Raw genomic sequence first — 18,938 nt, 5'->3', positions numbered from 1 at the left:
GATAACTCCCTTTGATTCTGCTGTGCACCACCAGCCAGGAATCAGATCTCCCCTGGCGCTCTTCATGGTGGCCTTGTACACAGATAACAAGGGAGTGACATCAACAATTTGAGCCCAGGGTTCTCTGGACTAACCAAGTCTTGAGCAACGTTTTAAGACCTTTTAAGGAAAAAACAGCCTAACCTGCAGGAGGGGAGGGAATAGGATGTTGTTCCTACTAAAAAAGGTGACCACTGGGGGCAGCTAGGTGGGAGAGTGGAAAAAGCACTAGCCCTGGATTCAGGAGGACAGCGAAATGGACAGAGATATTTCAAAATCAGGTGATGAAAGTGAATGACCTTGGGTCAGTTGTTACCTTCTCTTGGACTATTTTCTCTAGAAAATGAGTGACATCGCTCTGGCTGTATGACATCTAGACTACTAGATTCAGTTCCAGGTCCAATATTTTCAGATATATGACCCTTGTACACCCAAGTTGGAACAGGCAATTAGGGTAACAAGGGAACTTAAAGCCATGGCACATGAAGATGGGTTAAAGAACTGTGACACTTAGCTTGGAGAAAAGAAGACAGTAAAGATAATGCTAGTTGTTTTAAAGAATCTGGGGGCAGCTAGGTGGCACAGTGGATAGAGCACCGGCCCTGGAATCAGGTACCTGAGTTCAAATCCAGCCTCAGACACTTAACACTTACTAGCTGTGTGACCTTGGGCAAGTCACTTAACCCCAATTGCCTCACTTAAAAAAAATAAAGAATCTGAAATGCTTTCATGTAGAAGACTGGACTTTTCCCTACTTAGCACTGAAGGGCAGAACTAGGAGCAAGGGTGGAAGTTACAAAGAAGCAAATTTTGGCTTCATAAAAGAAAGATTTCCTGACTTTAGAGCTGTCCAAAAGCAGAATGGACTTCCTCAGAGGTAAATGAGCCCCCATCAGTGGAGGTATTCAAGAAAAGACAGGACAGCTACTTGCTGAGGCTGTTATATAAAAGGCAGTTACTAGCTGATTTCTAAGGTCCTTTCTAGGTCTAACAATATATCAGCGTCTGGGGCCATACACGACTGTCCCATGAGTTAAGTGGCCTGTGCAGGCACAGAACAGGGCATCACAGGATCATAAGACCTTGGATCTAGAACTGGAAGAGATCTCAGAAACTCAATTCTAACTCCTTCATTTCATTGATGAGAAAACTGAGGCTGAGAGAGTTTAAGTGACTTGTCCAGGGTCACACAGGTAGTAAGCAGGCTTTGAACCCAGGCCCTCCAACTTCAGAGTTGGTGCCCTTTCCACTGTACCACGATCACAAATTTCTTATCCACATTAAAGCAGTTGCTACTCACTTGTTGATCGTTCTTCCAAAAGTGACTTGGACTAGCGCAATCAGTGTCCTTCTCACCCACTTAAACACTGGAAGAAAAATCAGGATAAGAGCATTATCATAGGATGGTATCACACTTGTGCATTTCTTATTACTACATAGATAGATCTCAGATCTGTTTACCTCCCTCCCTGTTAGCTTGACCTAGCCTAGCCATTCTAGCATCAAGTAAGGGCAAAACAGGTCAATTTATAAACACTCCAATTTTTGCAGCACGTTATAGTCTTTTCCTTACAACAGTGTTGTAGATTACATACCTGCTTATGTTCACATCTTATCCTCCAACTAGACTGTAAGTTTCATGAGGGCAGGACTTATGTCTTTTTAAAACTTTATGCCTATTAAAATCCCTACACAGACTCTTGATGTTTATTGAACATTACTACAGAGGCCTCTCTTTTTGCCCATTCTATTCTATGTGGAATTTATATGTGTGTGTATGTATGTATAAATAATCATTAAGTGCTGTTATAAGCACTGAGCACAGAAATAGAAAGTGTAGATATGAAGATTTCAGCTAAAAGTCAGATGGAAAGTCCTTGGGGTAGAGTGGAAAACCAGAGGCTGATCTCTCTTTTGTAAATGTCATTTCCACAGATGGAAAGTCCTTGGGGTAGAGTGGAAAACCAGAGGCTGATCTCTCTTTTGTAAATGTCATTTCCACTGATGGAATCATATCAGTTTCTACTGCTGAGAACCACTTATCAGTACCAAGGACTTTGGTGACGAGAACTTTCCTTTCTGAGTCTTTAGCAACATCTGCAGGGGCAGTTTCCAGGATATCTTCACAGGACTCATTTCCCAGGGTGCTGCCTGAGGGCACTGGGCAGAAAACATCACAATTCCCAAGGCTCTTGGGTTCAGAGTCCTGAACTGTCTCCATTGGGGTCTGAGGGGTTATGGTGGTCAAAGTATTAGTAGAAGTTTGACTTGTCTGGCACATGCTGCCTCTTCTCTCTCCATCAAAAATATGTACATGGATGTGCACATATATGCATACACATACCATATATAGACACATATATCTACTATATAAATATCATATTGTAAGACTTCCCCAAGGAGAATGGGCAGATGAGAACAATTTGTTCCAACAGTAAGAAAATGGCTGAAGCTGATGCTGTGGAGCGCTTAGAGCTTGGTCAGACATTAAAGACACCAAGGTCATCCATCCACTGCATACCAGGCCATCACCAGTTGTCTTGACTTTTGTCTTACTATTGGACCTTTGTTTTTGTTTTTTGTTTTTGTGAGGCAATTGGGGTTAAGTGACTTGCCCAGGGTCACACAGCTAGTAAGTGTCAAGTGTCTGAGGCTGGATTTGAACTCAGGTCTTCCTGAATCCAGGGCCAGTGCTCTACCCACTGCACCACCTAGCTGCCCCCTTGTTATTAGACTTTGATGACTCAGGAAGAGAGAGTGAGGCTGACAACTTTGTGTAACTGCCTCAGTTGAATCCAATTCATGCACAAGTTAAGACATCACCCTGTGATATCATTGGTCCCCTTTGAAAACAAAGGGCAAACAATCATATATGTGTATGTAACATGTAACTCTAATACAAGGTTATAATATGAATATGAAAGGTGAGAGAGGTATTGAATTCAGAGCAAGGAATGATCAATTCTGGCTGGTGAATCAAGGAAACCCTTCACAACAGAAGTGGCATTTCTTCTACAGGGCAGTCTGAGATCATTAATAGACCTTTGCAGTTTCCTAAACTCAATCCTACTCTCTTCTTTCCTTTCAATTCTGGACCCAAATCATTGGCCATTTGCAGCATCTATTCCAGATATATATATATAGTGATTGATGAGCTCTATAGATTTTCTAATCAATTGTATATCATAGTCTGAACAAGAGCCAGTTTTTAGCCCCTTGGTTCTTTCTCGGTGGATGGTTTACGTTCAAACTTTACCGAGCATTTTTGGGTCTCATCCAGCAGACTCTGCCATGTTCCATGGTTTGGTGCAAGCAGCAACTTAAATATGACAGATATGAAAATAACCTTCCACTCCCATCTTTTCACAAGCAGAGCTTAAACATAGGTTGACGCCCAGCCTCTCATTACAGCTACTGCTCCAAATTGCAGAGTGAAGCTAGGAAACAAATTGCAAAGCCAAGTGCCCACCTTTGTAGAAACCCTAGATGAAATCACCATGGAACATTTTCTATACGTGTTTTACTCCCTAATATTCAAAAGCTCAAATGAAGAACAAGCTCTGGCTTTTTCTAATCAAGGCCATCTGCTGGACCACCAGCAAACCAGAGCATAACACATGAAGTCCATGTGCCCCTGCTCCCACAGCCAACCCCACATCATTAGGAAAGTCCTAGCAAGTGGGGGTTTTTGTGTGTGTTCTTCACCTGTGGCTAGCATATGTTTTTCATAGACTCTATTATCCCAGAATCACAGGCAAACTCCTCCAGAGGGAGTGGGTTTCAACTTCAAAGGTACATAAACTCTGATCGATGCAATGACCATTCATGATTCCAGAGGATTCGGGGTGAAACTTGCCACCTCCCTCCTGACAGACAGATGATGGATTCAACAGTGTGGATTGAGACATATAAATTTTTTGTATGTGACCAACATGGGTATTTATTTTGTTTGACCATGCACACCTGTAATCGTGGTTTTTTTTTTTCTTTCTTTTTTTTTGGTGAGGCAATTGGGGTTAAGTGACTTGCCCAGGGTCACACAGCTAGTAAGGGTTAAGTGTCTGAGGCCAGATTTGAAATCAGGTCCTCCTGAATCCAGGGCCAGTGCTCTATCCACTGCACCACCTAGCTGCCCCTTTTCTTTCTTTTCAATAGGGTAGGGGCAGTTGGGAAGGATTTTTTTAAAGTCTTGGGTTTTCTTGCACTGGAGTTCTGAAGGTTGTAAGCTGGATGACCACTTGTCTGGAATGCTATAAAAAGATTCCCTCTTCAGGTAGGGATTGAGTTAGATAATATTTGGTCCTTTGGTACCTTTCAATTGAGGAGCATGGACTTCGTGTGTCCCCTGAGCCTTCCTGTCTACCATGCTTCATCCCTTATGACATCTACCTGCTTATCTAATACCTAGATTCCCTTATCTAAGAAAGAGGTAGCGTTATTATTATGAATAATAGATCACTGAGGGAGAGTTAATGATATATGATCCAAATGTTCTCACCAATGTGTCCAATGGCATTTTTTTTCAGGGCAATGAGGGTTAAGTGACTTGCCTAGGGTCACACAGCTAGTAAGTGTCAAGTTTCTGAGGCTGGATTTGAACTGAGGTCCTCCTCAATTCAGGGCCGGTGCTTTATTCACTGCACCACCTAGCTGCCCCCACAATGGCATTTTAAGGATGAAATCTGATGTGTGTTTTTTTTTTTAAAAAACAATCCACATGCTTTACAAAATCCACCTTTCTATAGTATAATATTTGAGGTTATAGACCATTTGTTCCCTTTTTAGAAGATAACCATAGAATCAATGACATGGTAGAATCAACACAGAAGAAACTCAAGGTAATATTAATTTGATCTTCTCAACTGTAAACTGAAATAGCAAAGGATTTGGAGTCAGAGAACCCAGGCTGAAATTCCCACGATTACATGCTACCTGTGTGACAGAGCAAATTATTTAGCCTTCCTGAGCCTCAATTTCCTAATGTGTGGAACGATGGGGTTGGACTACATGGCTTCTAAACCCCTTTTGGTTCTAATTCTTAAGATACCATGAATTTGAATCCTGGCTATGCCACCTGTGTGACCTTGGGCAGTTGACCTCTCTGGGCCTTTACCTTCCCATCTTTAAAACAAGAAAGCTGAACTAGGTAATTAAAATTTCTTTCAGCTCTAAATCGCAGACTGCTGAGTCCATTTTCAACTCTTCAATTCAGTGGATTCATGAAGATTTTGTACTAGGATTTTAAGATGGGGGTGGAGTGAAAGGTGGGAAGTAATGAGTAACTATATTATATTTTAAAAACCACAACAAAAATGATTCTGTCTATAAAGGGCCAGTCTCCCAGACAACTGTATTCTTTAGAAATACCATAAAACTGGCTACAATTCAGAAACAGGATGGCATTGTGGAGATCTGCTCATTTGGGGGACAGCATGGGGTCATGTGGGGGCAACTAGGTGATGCAGTGGATAGAGTGCTGGCCCCAGAGACAAGAGGACCTGAGTTCAAATCCAGCCTCAGACACTTACTAGCTATGTGATTCTGGGCAAAGTATTTAACCCTGTTTGCCTCATCTGTCAAATGAACTAGAGAAGAAAATGGCAAACCACTTTGGTATCTCTGCCAAGAAAACCCCAAATGTGGTCAGGAAGAATCGGACACAATTAAATCGACAAAAACAAAATACAACAAATGGAGCCATGTGAAGAATATGTCTGTCAGGGATATTTAACAATCACCCTGTGCCTTTCTAGTAAAAGAAGGGTGGGGGGAGAGAGAGGGAGGGAGGGAAGGAGGGAGAGAGAGGGAGAGAGGGAGAAAGAGAGGGAGAGGGAGAAGGAGAGAGAGAGAGAGAGAGAGAGAGAGAGAGAGAGAGAGAGAGAGAGAGAGAGAGAGAGAGAGAGAGAGAATGATGCCTAGAGTTTAAGGACATTTGCACTTAAATAGTGTCTAACAAGCTTGACTATCTGTGAAGAAGACAGGTATGGTGGCTCCTTTCCTTCTTTCTGACTTAAGAAATCAATCCATCAACAAGCATCTATTGAGGGACAACTATGGGTAACACACTGGGTATAAAAAGACTAAAAGTGAGAGTCCCAAGGCAGCTAGGTGGTGCAGTGGATAAAGCACTGGCCCTGGATTCAGGAAGACATAAGTTCAAATCCAACTTCAGACACTTGACATGTACTAGCTGTGTGACCCTGGGCAAGTCACTTAACCCCTATTGCCCTGCCAAAAAAAAAAAAGAAAGAAAGAAAGAAAAGAAAAGAAAAGAAAAGAAAAGTGAGAGTCCCTGACTAATAACTTTGCTACAATTTTCTTCAACCAGCCCCTCCCTCTTTCTGGATTGCTTCCTCCTACCCTTTCTCCAATATGGGGCATTAGAAATGTCTCCCTGCTCCTTCCTACTTCCCTTCCCAACTGGCCCCAGGCCTTAACTGCCTTAAGGAGATTGTTGTTGTTGTAGCTATAACAAAATATTATTGATGGTGAAATTCTTTGGACTAAATAATTCTATTTATTTTCTCTTGAGATATCAAAAATGCACATGGAGAGATGGTTTTCTATTGAGTTCTTTCCCTGACTTGTTTGGCTTAGGTGAAATCATTTAATCTTCTCTATCTCAGAAAAAGAACTATCATCATTCCTGATTTTAAAAACAAATAGACAAAATAAAAATAAAAATAAAACAACCCATGTTACAGCCTGTGTCCAGAGGATTCATGAAGCGATGGGCCAGATTTCCTTGCATCGGATTTTGGTTGAGTATAAAATGAGCAGTTTGGAGACGGGAAGTGGGAACATCAACTGTTTCATATAGTTCTGGTACTATTTAACAAATTACAATTTCTGTGAACTGAAGCTCATGGAGGCAAACAGCTATTCATCTGGAATTCTCTGGCCCCACCACCACCCTTGGATAAAGGTATGAGACCTTGGGCAAGTCATCTTTAGGTGGCAGAGTGGACCTAGACCTGGAGTTAAGGAGACTTAAGTTCAAGTTTGGTCTCAGATACTTACTAGCTGGGTGGCCCTAGGTATGACACTGAGCTTCTACTTTGTATCAGTTTCCTCATCTGTAAAAAAGGGGATAAAATAGAACCTACCTTTCAGGGTTGTCATGAGGATTAAATGGAAGAATATTTGTAAAGTGCTTTGCCAACCTTAAAGTGCTAAATGAATGCTAGATATTATTATTATTTCACTTCTCTGGTCATTTCCTCATCTGTAACATGCAGACACTAATAATTGTGCTACTTACCTCCCAGTGCTAGTATGAAAAAAGAACTTCATAAATCTTGAAGCACTATAAAATGTTAGTTAGTCAAATGGATCTGTGATCTCACTGATTCCAGAATTCCCTTCAATGATGCAAATCTCAAGCCATTCACACCTTTCCAGCCCATTGTGACTCTCATTCATGTCTTCCCAAATACTTGCAACAGGTGGGTTCACCCAACATTATAGAGGCTTTCTTTCTTTTCTCTGTGAGGTCACCAGATGATGTCCCTTTGGACATCTACCTGTCCCTCCTCCTCCTCCTCCTCCTCCTCCTCCTCCTCCTCCTCCTCCTTCCTTCTTCTTCTTCTTCTTCTTCTTCTTCTTCTTCTTCTTCTTCTTCTTCTTCTTCTTTTTCTTCTTGAGGCAATTGGGGTTAAGTGACTTGCCCAGGGTCACAGCAAGTAAGTGTTAAGTTTCTGAGGCTGGATTTGAACTCAGGTCCTCCTGACTCCAGGGCTGGTGCTCTATGCACTGCGCCACCTAGCTGCCCCCTCACTTGTCATTCTTAACACAAGTAGCCCATCTTCTCTTTCTGTCATTCAATTCCTTGATAAGTCCTTGCTTTTTATTTACCTCTTTTGTTCCAGGACACTCTGCAGGGTCTTTGGGTTTAATGTAATCAGCACAATATCCTCCACAACTGACCATCCATAGAGAATCTCTCTTTGACCTGCACTCTGGGCTGGTTCTCCTCCATCACTGTGGTGAATACTTTTGGTGAGCATACATCTCCCTATTTGATGTCTCACTTGGTATTTATTATCAGAAGGTCATCAAACAGTCAGGCAATAAACACCTATTGTGTGCCAGGAACCGTTCAAAACAACAGAGTAGACAAAGAAAGACTGTTTCTGTTATACCTTCCAAATAATCCTGATCGATCTTGATCTAGAGATGGGAGACTTCCTAGTGTAAAAGAGGCTGGAAATTAGTGTTTTGTCCAGTTGAGTCAGATGAATGCCTTTTGATAACCAACAAACAAGCACAGTGGGATCTTATGCTCTATATTTTTCAGTCAGTTGTGAAGTATTCCACTGTTGAATGTAGTTCTCAAAAAACTGCTTGTTTCCTTCTAATGCCTTCATCAAAGATGCACTCAGGTTATGTATAAATAGCACTATAAATTTTTTGTAAAGATGGGGCAGTAGGAACGTAGTTGTTGTTCTCATGGAGAACAACAAGTGATGGACTTTTGGGGGTATAAATAAGGTTTAACATTTTTTTTCATGCCTTTGATATCTTGTCCTTTTTCATACCTTGTAATTGGTACATCAGTGCTCCATTAATTGAATCACATTCAGCACAACTCTTCCCTGTGTACACCTGATCCAAGCTGCCAACTTTTCCTATCATTATTCTCTTCAGTGCCATATGAATAATCATTGTTATCTTTATCACTGTTTTTTCCTCTACAGTAATTTAATTGGCCTAACCCCCAGTGTATCTCTGCCAAACATGACCCTGCCCTTCCTGTATCTGTCCAAAGGCTACCCATCCTTACATTCAATGGAATGTCAGTTCCTTGAGGGCAGGAACTACTTCTGTTTGTCTGTATCCCCAACACCTAGTACAATTCCTGTTCTATAAAAAATATAGTAAGCACTTAACAAGTTCTTGTTAAGACTAACCAATCCTTAAGCCCTGTTTAAAGCCCATGAAGTCCATGAAGCTATTCTACCTCTTCTGGTCTATGGTGACCTTTCCTTTCTCTGAACCCCATAATGCTTGTGTCATATAGTTTAGCACTTCTTTGTTCTCTCGGTGTCTAATATACATTGGTTTTCTCTCCTCAGCTTGGACTTGGTACCCCTTTTATGTCCAACTCTTATTATGTACTACTTGACATCATGGTTATTCCTAAATATATCCTTGCACTTGTAACCTCCATATCCTTAGGGAATAAGAATTATTTATTATTGTATATCCCCGCAGACCTAGCCCAGCGCTGTGCACAGGAAAGGCATTAAATAAAAGGTTGAATTAAAATGAATCAGCTGGATTTGAATAGAATGGCCAGTTCCTACAAGGCAGGGGCTACATAGCTCATATTTCATCATATCCTCCACTGTGCCCACAATGATGCTGTGCGTTTAAGCACACATCTGTTCAGTCTTTACTTACTGTTTAAACTACAGGATGCTTTACTTTGATTAGAGATTGGCAATTCTGTTTGCATGAGACTTGTCTCCACATTGCATCCCCTTCACACTTCAGTAGGTGGTTTGCACGATTTTCTGGAGCCAAAGAAATCTATCCCTCTCTGGCCACCTCTTGGTGCTGAGTTTTTCCAGCTGAATTTTTCCACTTTTAGCTAGATGGGTACTCAGATGGCAGGCACAGACAATCATGGAGTCCACATTCAATGCCCTTCCAGCTTGGTAGCACCACCTACCAAGGGATTTTAGGTTCCATTACCATAGCATTTGAGGGCTCAAGGTCACCTTTGTGTCACAGTGAGGCATCAGATGAGGACTTTAGAATCTTGGTCATTTCACAGAGTAAGAATGAAACCCATGAGTACTCAATAAAGCATCACCTTCAGACACAACAGCTCTGGAAACCTTTCAATTTGTTTAAAAAGAAATTTTCGTGGATATGTGCTTGTATGTGGTATTCGTCTTCATGTAACCCAGAAAATAGCCCCTACTTAGAGCCCTGAAAACCAAAACACTCTTCTGTTTCTGCCATTAAGAATAAGGTTCTAGGGAAATCAGAACTTCTTGATGTAAAAAAAAGCAACTAGTTTCATCCAAAAATCAATGCATTTTAAATTTTTCTATTTTAAAATTACCTCAACTACCAATATCTACTATATGTTAAGCAAGAGGCTTACTTCCTCGAAGCTCAAATATCTCTCCGATCAGCATGAAACACGGCTCAGCCAAAGCATCCTTCTTCCCATCTACATCATCACCATAGTCTGACAGGTCACTATCTTCTTCTGCCTCCTCCTGGGGACACAGTAAGATCACAGGTAAACAATTACTCACAGATAGAAATAACGATATCTGCGAAGCTTCCTTCATTTTGAATCCCTTAATGTTTGCCTATGTTTTATTCTGCGGTTCCCGCTAAAGTAGAGACAAAGTGACACGGGGTAGTGTAATGGGAGAGGACACTGGAATTAGTGCAGGAAGACCTGGGTTGCAGTCTCAGTGCCATTAATCATGACCTCTATAACACTGGACAAATTCCTTCATGTCTCTGGGATTTGATTTCCTCATTTGCAAAGTGAGGAGTTGTGACCAGATGATCCCCAAGGGCCTGTTTTAGCTCTGTGGACACCCTCCACTACTGTTTTATGGCGGCATGGAGATAACTCTTGATTCTCAAAGGCCAGGCCTGGAGAGAGCAAGCTCTGGGGGCAGGGGAGAGCAAAGCTGAAAAAGTTTCAGGGATGAATGGAACAAGAGGGTTTGGAGCTGAGGATCAGCCTGGCTCATCAGTAAGAATATGGAGCTTGTAGGATGAATTCTTTGAGCCACAGCAAGTTAACCAAGGGCATCCACTGAGGCACAGAAGGGCTAGGGCCTGTGCTAGTAGAAAACCTGCTTACTCCAAGGGATAAAACCATAATCCTTGAGGTACTGAAGTGGAAACTCTCTGGAAAAGAAGCCTGCTATTTTCACGCAGGCAGCAATGTGCTCATTTGCAAAAGGGTAGGTAGGTAGATAGGACAGTGCGCTAGACTGGAGTCAGAAAGACATAAATTCAAAATCTAGCCTCAGACACTTTCTGGCTGTGTACTGTTGTTGTCCAGTCATGCCCCACTCTTTGTGACCCCATTTGGGGTTAAGTGACTTGCCCAGGATCACACAGCTAGTTGTATCTGAGGACAGATTGGAACTCGGGAAGATGAGTTTTCTTGACTTCAGGCTTGGTATTCTATCCACTGCGCCACCTAGCTGCACTGGCTGTATGATCCAGGTCAAATCATTCAGTCTCTATCTCCTTCAGTATCCTCACCTATATACAATGGGGATAATTATAGCACCTTCCTGTTGCTGTGAGGATCAAATGAGACAAAATTCAATAAAGCACTACATAAATGATACTTCTTATTATGATTTTTTAAAAAATTGGATTCAAGGATCAAAATAACCGAGATAATTTAAAAAGTCCTTCTGTGGAGTGATTAAGGCAGTGGATTAATAACAATGAAATTAAAACTTATTTTCAGGGGCAGCTAGGTGGCGCAGTGGTTAAAGCACCGGCCCTGGAGTCAGGAGTACCTGAGTTCAAATCCGACCTCAGACACTTAACACTTACTAGCTGTGTGACGCTGGGCAAGTCACTTAACACCAATTGCCTCACTTAAAAAAAAAACAAAAAACCTTATTTTCATAGTTGAGGTCAAAAGCACCATAAGATTTCTGAAAACTTAATTGGTTTGGAACTCACTGTTTTTCAACTCAACAAAAAGTGTTTTCAAATTAGCTTCATTGTTTTTTAAGCCATGACTCAAGCTTTCCCAGCATTAGAAGTTGTGTTCATTTATAGGCAGAAGGACTGGTTTCTGCATATGGGCCTGAACACATGTGTGTACACTCTCTAATGCCATTCTGTGGATTGTTCTCTGAGCTCATAAAATTACTGTGTGAGAACTGCTCCTCACTTCCAGATCTTTCTGTCTAAACAGATTCAATCCATCCTGTTGGGAGAAAGGGAAGGGGGAAGGAGGACAGCTTCAGAGGAGATGCCACATGTCTCACCTACTCTAGTAAGAGCTGGGGGAGGGTGGAAGGGAAGTACTTCATTGGCTTAAACAAAAGGCAGTAATTCTCTGAAGGATCAAATCTATTAACTTGACTATCTAGTACCTGGTGTCTCTGACTCTAGTTTCTTCCCATAATAATGATGACAACAATAATAACTTGCAGTTGTATAGCAATTTATGATTTACAAAGCACTTCCCAAATATTATCTCATTTGATCTTTACAACAATCCTAGGAGGTTGGTGCTATTGTTACCCACAAATGAGGTCACACCTACTAAGTGGCTAAGGATGGATTTGAACTCGGATCATCTTAACTCCAGGTCCATCACTCTCTCTCTACTTCACGGCCTAATGTCAGGTCAGTCTTCACAAAGCACCATTTTATACACATCATCCTTTCTCTCCTTTTTATTCAAAAGTTTTCAGTGCCTCCCTAAGATAGCATAAAATGCATACTCCACAGGCTGGGGTTCTCCATTCCATTCTGCATCTGCTGTTCTGCCTCATTTTAGCTCCTTAGAAAAAGAAGTCCTTGGGAGCAGCTAGGTGGCACAGTGGATAAAGCACTGGCCCTGGATTCAGGAGGACCTGAGTTCAAAACCAGTCTCAGACACTTGACACTTACTAGCTGTGTGACCCTGGGCAAGTCACTTAACCCTCATTGCCCTGCTTTAAAACAACAACAACAACAACAACAACAACAACAACAACAAGCCCTTCCCAGGTTAAGCCCAGCACCTTTAATTTCATCAGCAAGCTGCCAACTCAAGCACTAAATGACACCCCCTCCCTCAGCCTCCTCTCCCCTCTTGCTGGAAGCCTGTAGTGTGGGGCACCAAATGCCTCCCAAAGCCTTCCTTTAAAGATGGCAAAAACTGACTTCCTGGTTCACTTCATGCTATACTTGCTTCTTTCCCAGTTTCAACCTAACGGAACAAAAGGCCTCTATGCTAGGAACCCCCTGATCTCTCCTCTCTACTGTTTTCCTCCTTCCTTTTGAGTGTTGTTTCTCTCCTTCCCACCATCAGAGTATAAGCCTCTTAAGGGTAGGAATTGTCCTTCTTTTTATGAATTCTATCTTCAGTGCTTAGCAGAATGCCTGTCACATAGTAGGTACTTAATAGGTGTTTAATGGATTAGATTCAAGACCTTCTGCTACAACCTTTTCTCCTCGTACTTCCCCGTAAGAACTTTAGTCAAAGTAAGTCATAGTCCCCTGAATATTCCATATGCCTGCTTACCTCCATACTTCTGCCTGGCTTGGACTGTGCTCCACTTTCCTCTCCATTTTGTCTAAATTTTACCAACAGCTTAAGTTCTCCCTCCTCCACAAAAGACTTTCCTGATAATTCTGGGTCCTCAGTAATAACTCCTTCCCCCAAATTCCTAAAGTATATATTTTATATACTACTTATCTGTATTTTTTACACTGGATTTATTATCTCATTGGCATAGAGAATTCCCAGTGGGAAAATTCCTTCCACCAATGTAGATAGGCACTGAGAGGAGCAATTACTAGCACAGAACCATATAACCAATATGTGTCAGAGGTGAGACTTGAATCCAGGTCTTCCTAATGGTAAGACCAGATCTCTAACCAGTACACCATGCCAGGTCCCTCATCTGATACACAATATGCAACAACAACTAGCACTTCCATAAATTTTTACCATCTACATAGCACTTTCCTCACAATTATTTTGTGAAATAGATAGTGTAAGCATTGTTATACTCATTTGGGGGGGGGGGCGGGGCAATGGGGGTTAAATGACTTGCCCAGGGTCACACAGCTAGTAAGTGTCAAGTGTCTGAGGCCAGATTTGAACTCAGGTACTCCTGGATCCAGGGCCGGTGCTTTATCCACTGCACCACCTAGCTGCCCCTGTTATACTCATTTTTAAAATGAATAATTATAGGGCTGGCCCAAGGCCATATGGCTAGCTTAGTGGTAATGCTAAGTCAAAGTTGCTCTGAGTCTGTTGATATTTCCCTAATAACCAACATGGTGCTGTCCACAATCAAGTGCTGAACAAGTATTCTGCTGCTGCCTAGTATAGAAAGTTGTGTGTTCAAGTCATAACACCAGTAAATTCTTTCTGGTGTTAAAACTCTTCCCAACAAGTAGCAACAATATTTCTCATTAATAGGGTATCTCTGATCAAGTTCTATTACTTCAGACGTATCTTTACAAATGAACTGGGTCTGTTGTTTTTCAGTCATTTCAGTCATGTCTGACTTTGTGACCCCATTTAGGGTTTTCTTGGCAAAGATGCTAGAATGGTTTGCCATTTTTTTCTCCAGCTCATTTTACAGATGAAGAAATTGAGGCAAACAGGGCTAAGTGATTTGCCCAGAGTCGCACGGCTACTAAGTGTCTGAGGACAGACTTGAACTCAGGAAGATGAGTCTTCCTGATTCCAGGCCCAGCACTCTATCCATTGCATCACCTGGTTGCCCAACTGGGCAGAACTAGGTCTGCCCCATCTAATTTGCTTAAAATGTAAGTTCTCTGAAAGCTGCAAATTATTTTCTAATGCAGTGGCAAGCCACAAGCAGAGAGAAAAAGTCATTCGATTTAACCCTGCCTTTTGAAAGGTCAGCCAGAGTTCTTTGTGAAGAAGCATTCACACACACTTCCAGTACTCACCTCCTGGTGGGAAAAGAAGTCACGAGGAAGCCTTTCTAGGAACGAGGACAGTGAAAATGTGGATTTCTTCCCCTGCACATCAATAACCTTGAGGTAGTCAGGAGAAGGGCTCAAGAAAGCATAAAGTGCTTCGCTCTGACACAGCCTGTCATCTGAGAGGAGTTTCTGCAGGAAAAAAGAGTCACTCCTTAATAATTATATGTATGTTTTATAGATATCTAATATGCTCATGCTTGGCATGTCTTGAAGGTACTTGTGAGAGAAAGCAAATAGGTAGAATCAAGGCAGGGAGGGGCAGAGGAAGGCTCGCTGGATTGAGAGTCAGAGAAACTGTATTTGAATCCTTATGTGAATCTCCACAAATTACTTTAATGTCCCTTGACCTCAGTTTCTTCATCTGTGAATGAGGAGGTTGGACCAATCGGCCAACTCTAATTCCATGGTCCTGTCCATGATTTCTTTCTCTGTTTTATTCTCTAAAGAAAAAATGCCCAGACAAGTCTGAGTTATTTGAAGCTGGGTTATCCAAGGTAAATGATGCCTTCATTTTTCATGGACTGCACAGCGCCTTTGCCTCATCCACATATGGAAAATTAGAATCCTCACTGCTGAATCACAACTCGACTGTTCTGCTGGCATTGCAAAAATCACTTTTCTCCTTTTTTTTTTTTTTTTTGCCACAGCCAATGTTCCAGAGGGGATGCACTCTGAGACCCAAATACCTCATCCTATTCCAAGGGAGGGTTGACAGGATATCTCTGCTTGGTCTGTTGCTTTTTATCTGGGAGATGAACTCTATGTTCCCTTCACACTAAGGGAGGAAGTGGGCAAGGATCAGAAGGGAGAAAATGGAGCACATTCTGAGACCCTTCTGTGAATCATCTTCCCATGAAGGATATCTGTTTCATTAAAAGTGAGTTCTCAGAATGTCTGTTCTCTACCTAAAGAAGCATCAGTGAATATGCATGTGTGTGCTTGCACGTGCGAGCATACACACACACAAGACAAATATAACAATCTTCCATTTGCAGCTTGCATATTTCTGAGTCTTTTCAGTCGTTGACTTTGGACTGATAGTTTCAATGGCATGAATGCTCTGAGCCCTGAAACAGATTATGTTTCCAACATACCTTAGTAGATAGTCTTCATAGGTTTCTATGATGGAAAATAATTCCTCATCACCTGGTTGAACACCTTTCTGTTTATGAGACTCTTTGAACGAGCCTAGCAGCTAGTCCTCAGACAAAAGACAAAGCGGGTGGCCAGCTGCCTTACAGCTTCTTTCCATTGTAACGATTGGAATGACGCCACCTGCTGGAGACTTACTGTAGAAGAGTTCCGCCCATGAAGCGAAGGTCTTTGAGGGCAAGACCAGGAGTCTTTTCTTTGGCGTCAGGAAGTGACGCGGGCTAGTGGGAGGAGGAGGGAAGAGACTGGCGCTCAGTCTCAGGCTCTTTCCTTGGGACTCTGGTGGAGAGCGGAGCTAGAAATGTGCTCTCCCTTTAATAGATAGGAATCTAGGCCTTTCTCTCTCTCTTTACCAAATTCTTATTCTCCTTAATAAATGCTTAAAAGTCTAACTCTTGCTAAAGCTTATAATTTATTGGCAACCACTCATTAGATATTTTAGACAGACTAGCTAGAATTTTAGTCCTTAACACCATGAATAATAGAGCTATTTGAAAAACTGGCTCTATGATGTCAATTACTGAGTGACCACTGAAAAAGATACAATATCTTGGAACCTTAATTTCTTTCTCTATAAAATGGAGGTAATAGCTAGAGTACCTACACCTCATAAGACTGTTGTGAGGCTCAAATGAGATCATGCATGAAAGGTGATCTGCAAACCTTCCAGTGCTTTATAAGAAGGGAAGAGGAATCAGCCTTTATTAAGTGCCTACAATGTGCTGGGCACTGTTTCAAGTGCTTTCAAAATATCATTTCATTTGGTAAGATAGCTACTATTATCATTAGGAGCTTGCATATTTCAACTGGGACTCTGTTAAAGGGGTTAACATTCATTTTCAGTAAGATCTCAAATCAGTAGAGAAGTGGATAAAACATTCAGAGAAGGGAGAATTCTCTGCCCTATAATAGGATACATGAGGGGAACCCTCACTAGCAGGGACAAGAAGAATAGAGGAAAAGCAAATAAGGAATTTACACTGGGGTCTAAAATCTCATGTGTCTTAATAGTACACACTTTTAAAAGGTTAGATCTTAAATTCACCTAAATGATTTAGTCAGATTATCCAAATGTTTAATTTTTTTAATATTATTTTTAATTATACATAAAAACAGTTTAACCTTCATTTTTTTTAAATTTTGAGCTTTAAATTCTTTTTTTCCCTCTCCTTCCTCTTCCCTCCTTGAGAAAGTAAGCAATTTGAAATAGGATATGCATGTGCAATCATGCAAGTATGTTTAATATTTCTAAAATGTTTTAAAACAGCAAAAAATAGTAATATTTAAATTTTGTTGTTGTTCATTGTTTCAGTAATATCTGACTCTTCATGATCCCATTTGGGGTTTTCTTGGCAAACATAGTGGAGTGGTTTGCCACTTTCTTCTCCAGCTCATTTTACAGATGAGGGAACTGAGGCAAAGGGGATTAAGTGACTAGCTCATGGTCATACAGCTAGTGACTGAGGACAGATCTGAACCCAGGTCTTCCTGACTCCAGGCTCTATCCAGTTCACTACCCAACTGCCCTAATTAAAATTTAAGGTTTAAAAATCTAGCCTGGCATAGAAGTTGAGACCTGGGTTCTAAATCCTGGTCCTGATACTGTTGAGCTGTGTGAATACAGATAAATCATTTACCTACTCTGGGCCACTCTCTTCATCGGTAAAATGAGAGGATTGCACTAGATGATCTTTACGGTCTCCTCCAGCTCTGATATTTTATAGGTCTATGATCTATGTTTTTATTATTATTATTTGAGCTCTTACATATCATAGAACTCTAGAAGATTAGAGCTTAAAGGGTCCTTACACATCACTTGGTCCAATTTCTTTAAAGACCAGACCCCAGACAAGTAAAATGACTCTTCCAAGGTCACATAGCTGCTAAGGGGCTTGAATCTTGGCTTTGCCAAAGTTACCCAACACCAAAACATACTTTTTCCTGCACCTGTAATAGAGAATCAAAAACTACTCCAGCTGTTTGCTAGCTTCAAATAGGTTCTATGTCCCAATGATTCATGGATTTGGCCTGTTGTTTGACACAATGGATACAGAATATTGTAAGATCACAGAGCTGAAGCTGGACCTGAGATGCCACCTGGTCTAACCTCTTTTCTTTTCTTTCTTTTTTTTAACGAGGCAATGAGGGTTAAGTGACTTGCCCAGGGTCACACAGCTAGTAAGTGTCAAGTGTCTGAGGCTGGATTTGAACTCAGGTCCTCCTGAATCCAAGGCCAGTGCTTTATCCACTGCGCCACCTAGCTGCCCCTAACCTCTTTTTTAGATGAGGAAACGAAGAGTCAGGGAAACTAACTAATTTGGTCAAGGTCACACAGGGCATAAGCACCAGAAGCAAGATTTGGAGTCTTCTGAGTCCACAGCCTTTCTACCAGGTGCTGAATTTGAATCCTGTCTCATACCCTTAGTACCTATGTGATCCTGAGCAAGTCACATAACCTTTCTTTGCCTCAGTTTCCTTTCCTATAAAACAAGGGAACTGGACTTGATGGGTTCTTGGGTTTGTTCCAAATCTAGATCCATAAAATTACCATTTGGAGCTGGAAGGGGTCCCAGAATACATCCAATAAAACCCCCTAATTTTATGGAGGAAGACACTGAGGTCCCAGCCACGTTATCAAGTAGCTAAGCTAGGATTTGGTCCCACATTGATGGACTCCAAATTCAGGGCTCTTTCCCCTACACTATGATTATAATTATTTGGTCCCCTGAATAGAATGCATGCATTTGCACTTTATGAGAACTTTAGATTGTACAATCTATAAAAATCAGTAGACTCTCTATAGGGGCTAGATAGAGGACCAGGCCTAGATACAGAAAGACTCATTTCCCTGAGTTCAAATCCAGCCTCAGACACTTACTAGCCGTGTAACCCTGGGCAAGCCACTTATCCCTGTTTGCTTCAATTTCTTCATCCGTAAAATGAGCTGGGGAAGGAAATAGCAAACTATTCCAGTATCTTTGCGAAGAAAACCCCAAATGGGGACATGAAGTGACCGAAAAATGATTCAACAACCACCATAGGAGGTAAATTTCCATGGGTCTTCA

At 41.5% G+C, this 18,938-nt stretch overlaps 1 protein-coding gene across 3 annotated transcripts in view; it reads right to left on the bottom strand.

Moving 5' to 3' along the window:
• The window catches only part of SNX25 (sorting nexin 25), a 260,886-nt gene that overhangs the window by 13,658 nt on the left and 228,290 nt on the right, over positions 1–18,938 (bottom strand). For all 3 annotated transcript variants that reach the window (XM_043972839.1, XM_043972837.1, XM_043972838.1), the window contains 3 exons: positions 14,686–14,850; positions 10,154–10,271; positions 1,340–1,406 (listed from right to left, as the gene is read on the bottom strand). In XM_043972839.1, the coding sequence (XP_043828774.1) occupies positions 1,340–1,406; positions 10,154–10,271; positions 14,686–14,850 (350 nt within the window). The remainder of the gene's footprint in view (positions 1–1,339; positions 1,407–10,153; positions 10,272–14,685; positions 14,851–18,938) is intronic.

The sequence above is a fragment of the Dromiciops gliroides genome, chromosome 6, assembly GCF_019393635.1.
Source record: "Dromiciops gliroides isolate mDroGli1 chromosome 6, mDroGli1.pri, whole genome shotgun sequence".
NCBI lineage: Eukaryota > Metazoa > Chordata > Mammalia > Microbiotheria > Microbiotheriidae > Dromiciops > Dromiciops gliroides.
This window is presented reverse-complemented; position numbering and strand designations above follow the sequence as displayed.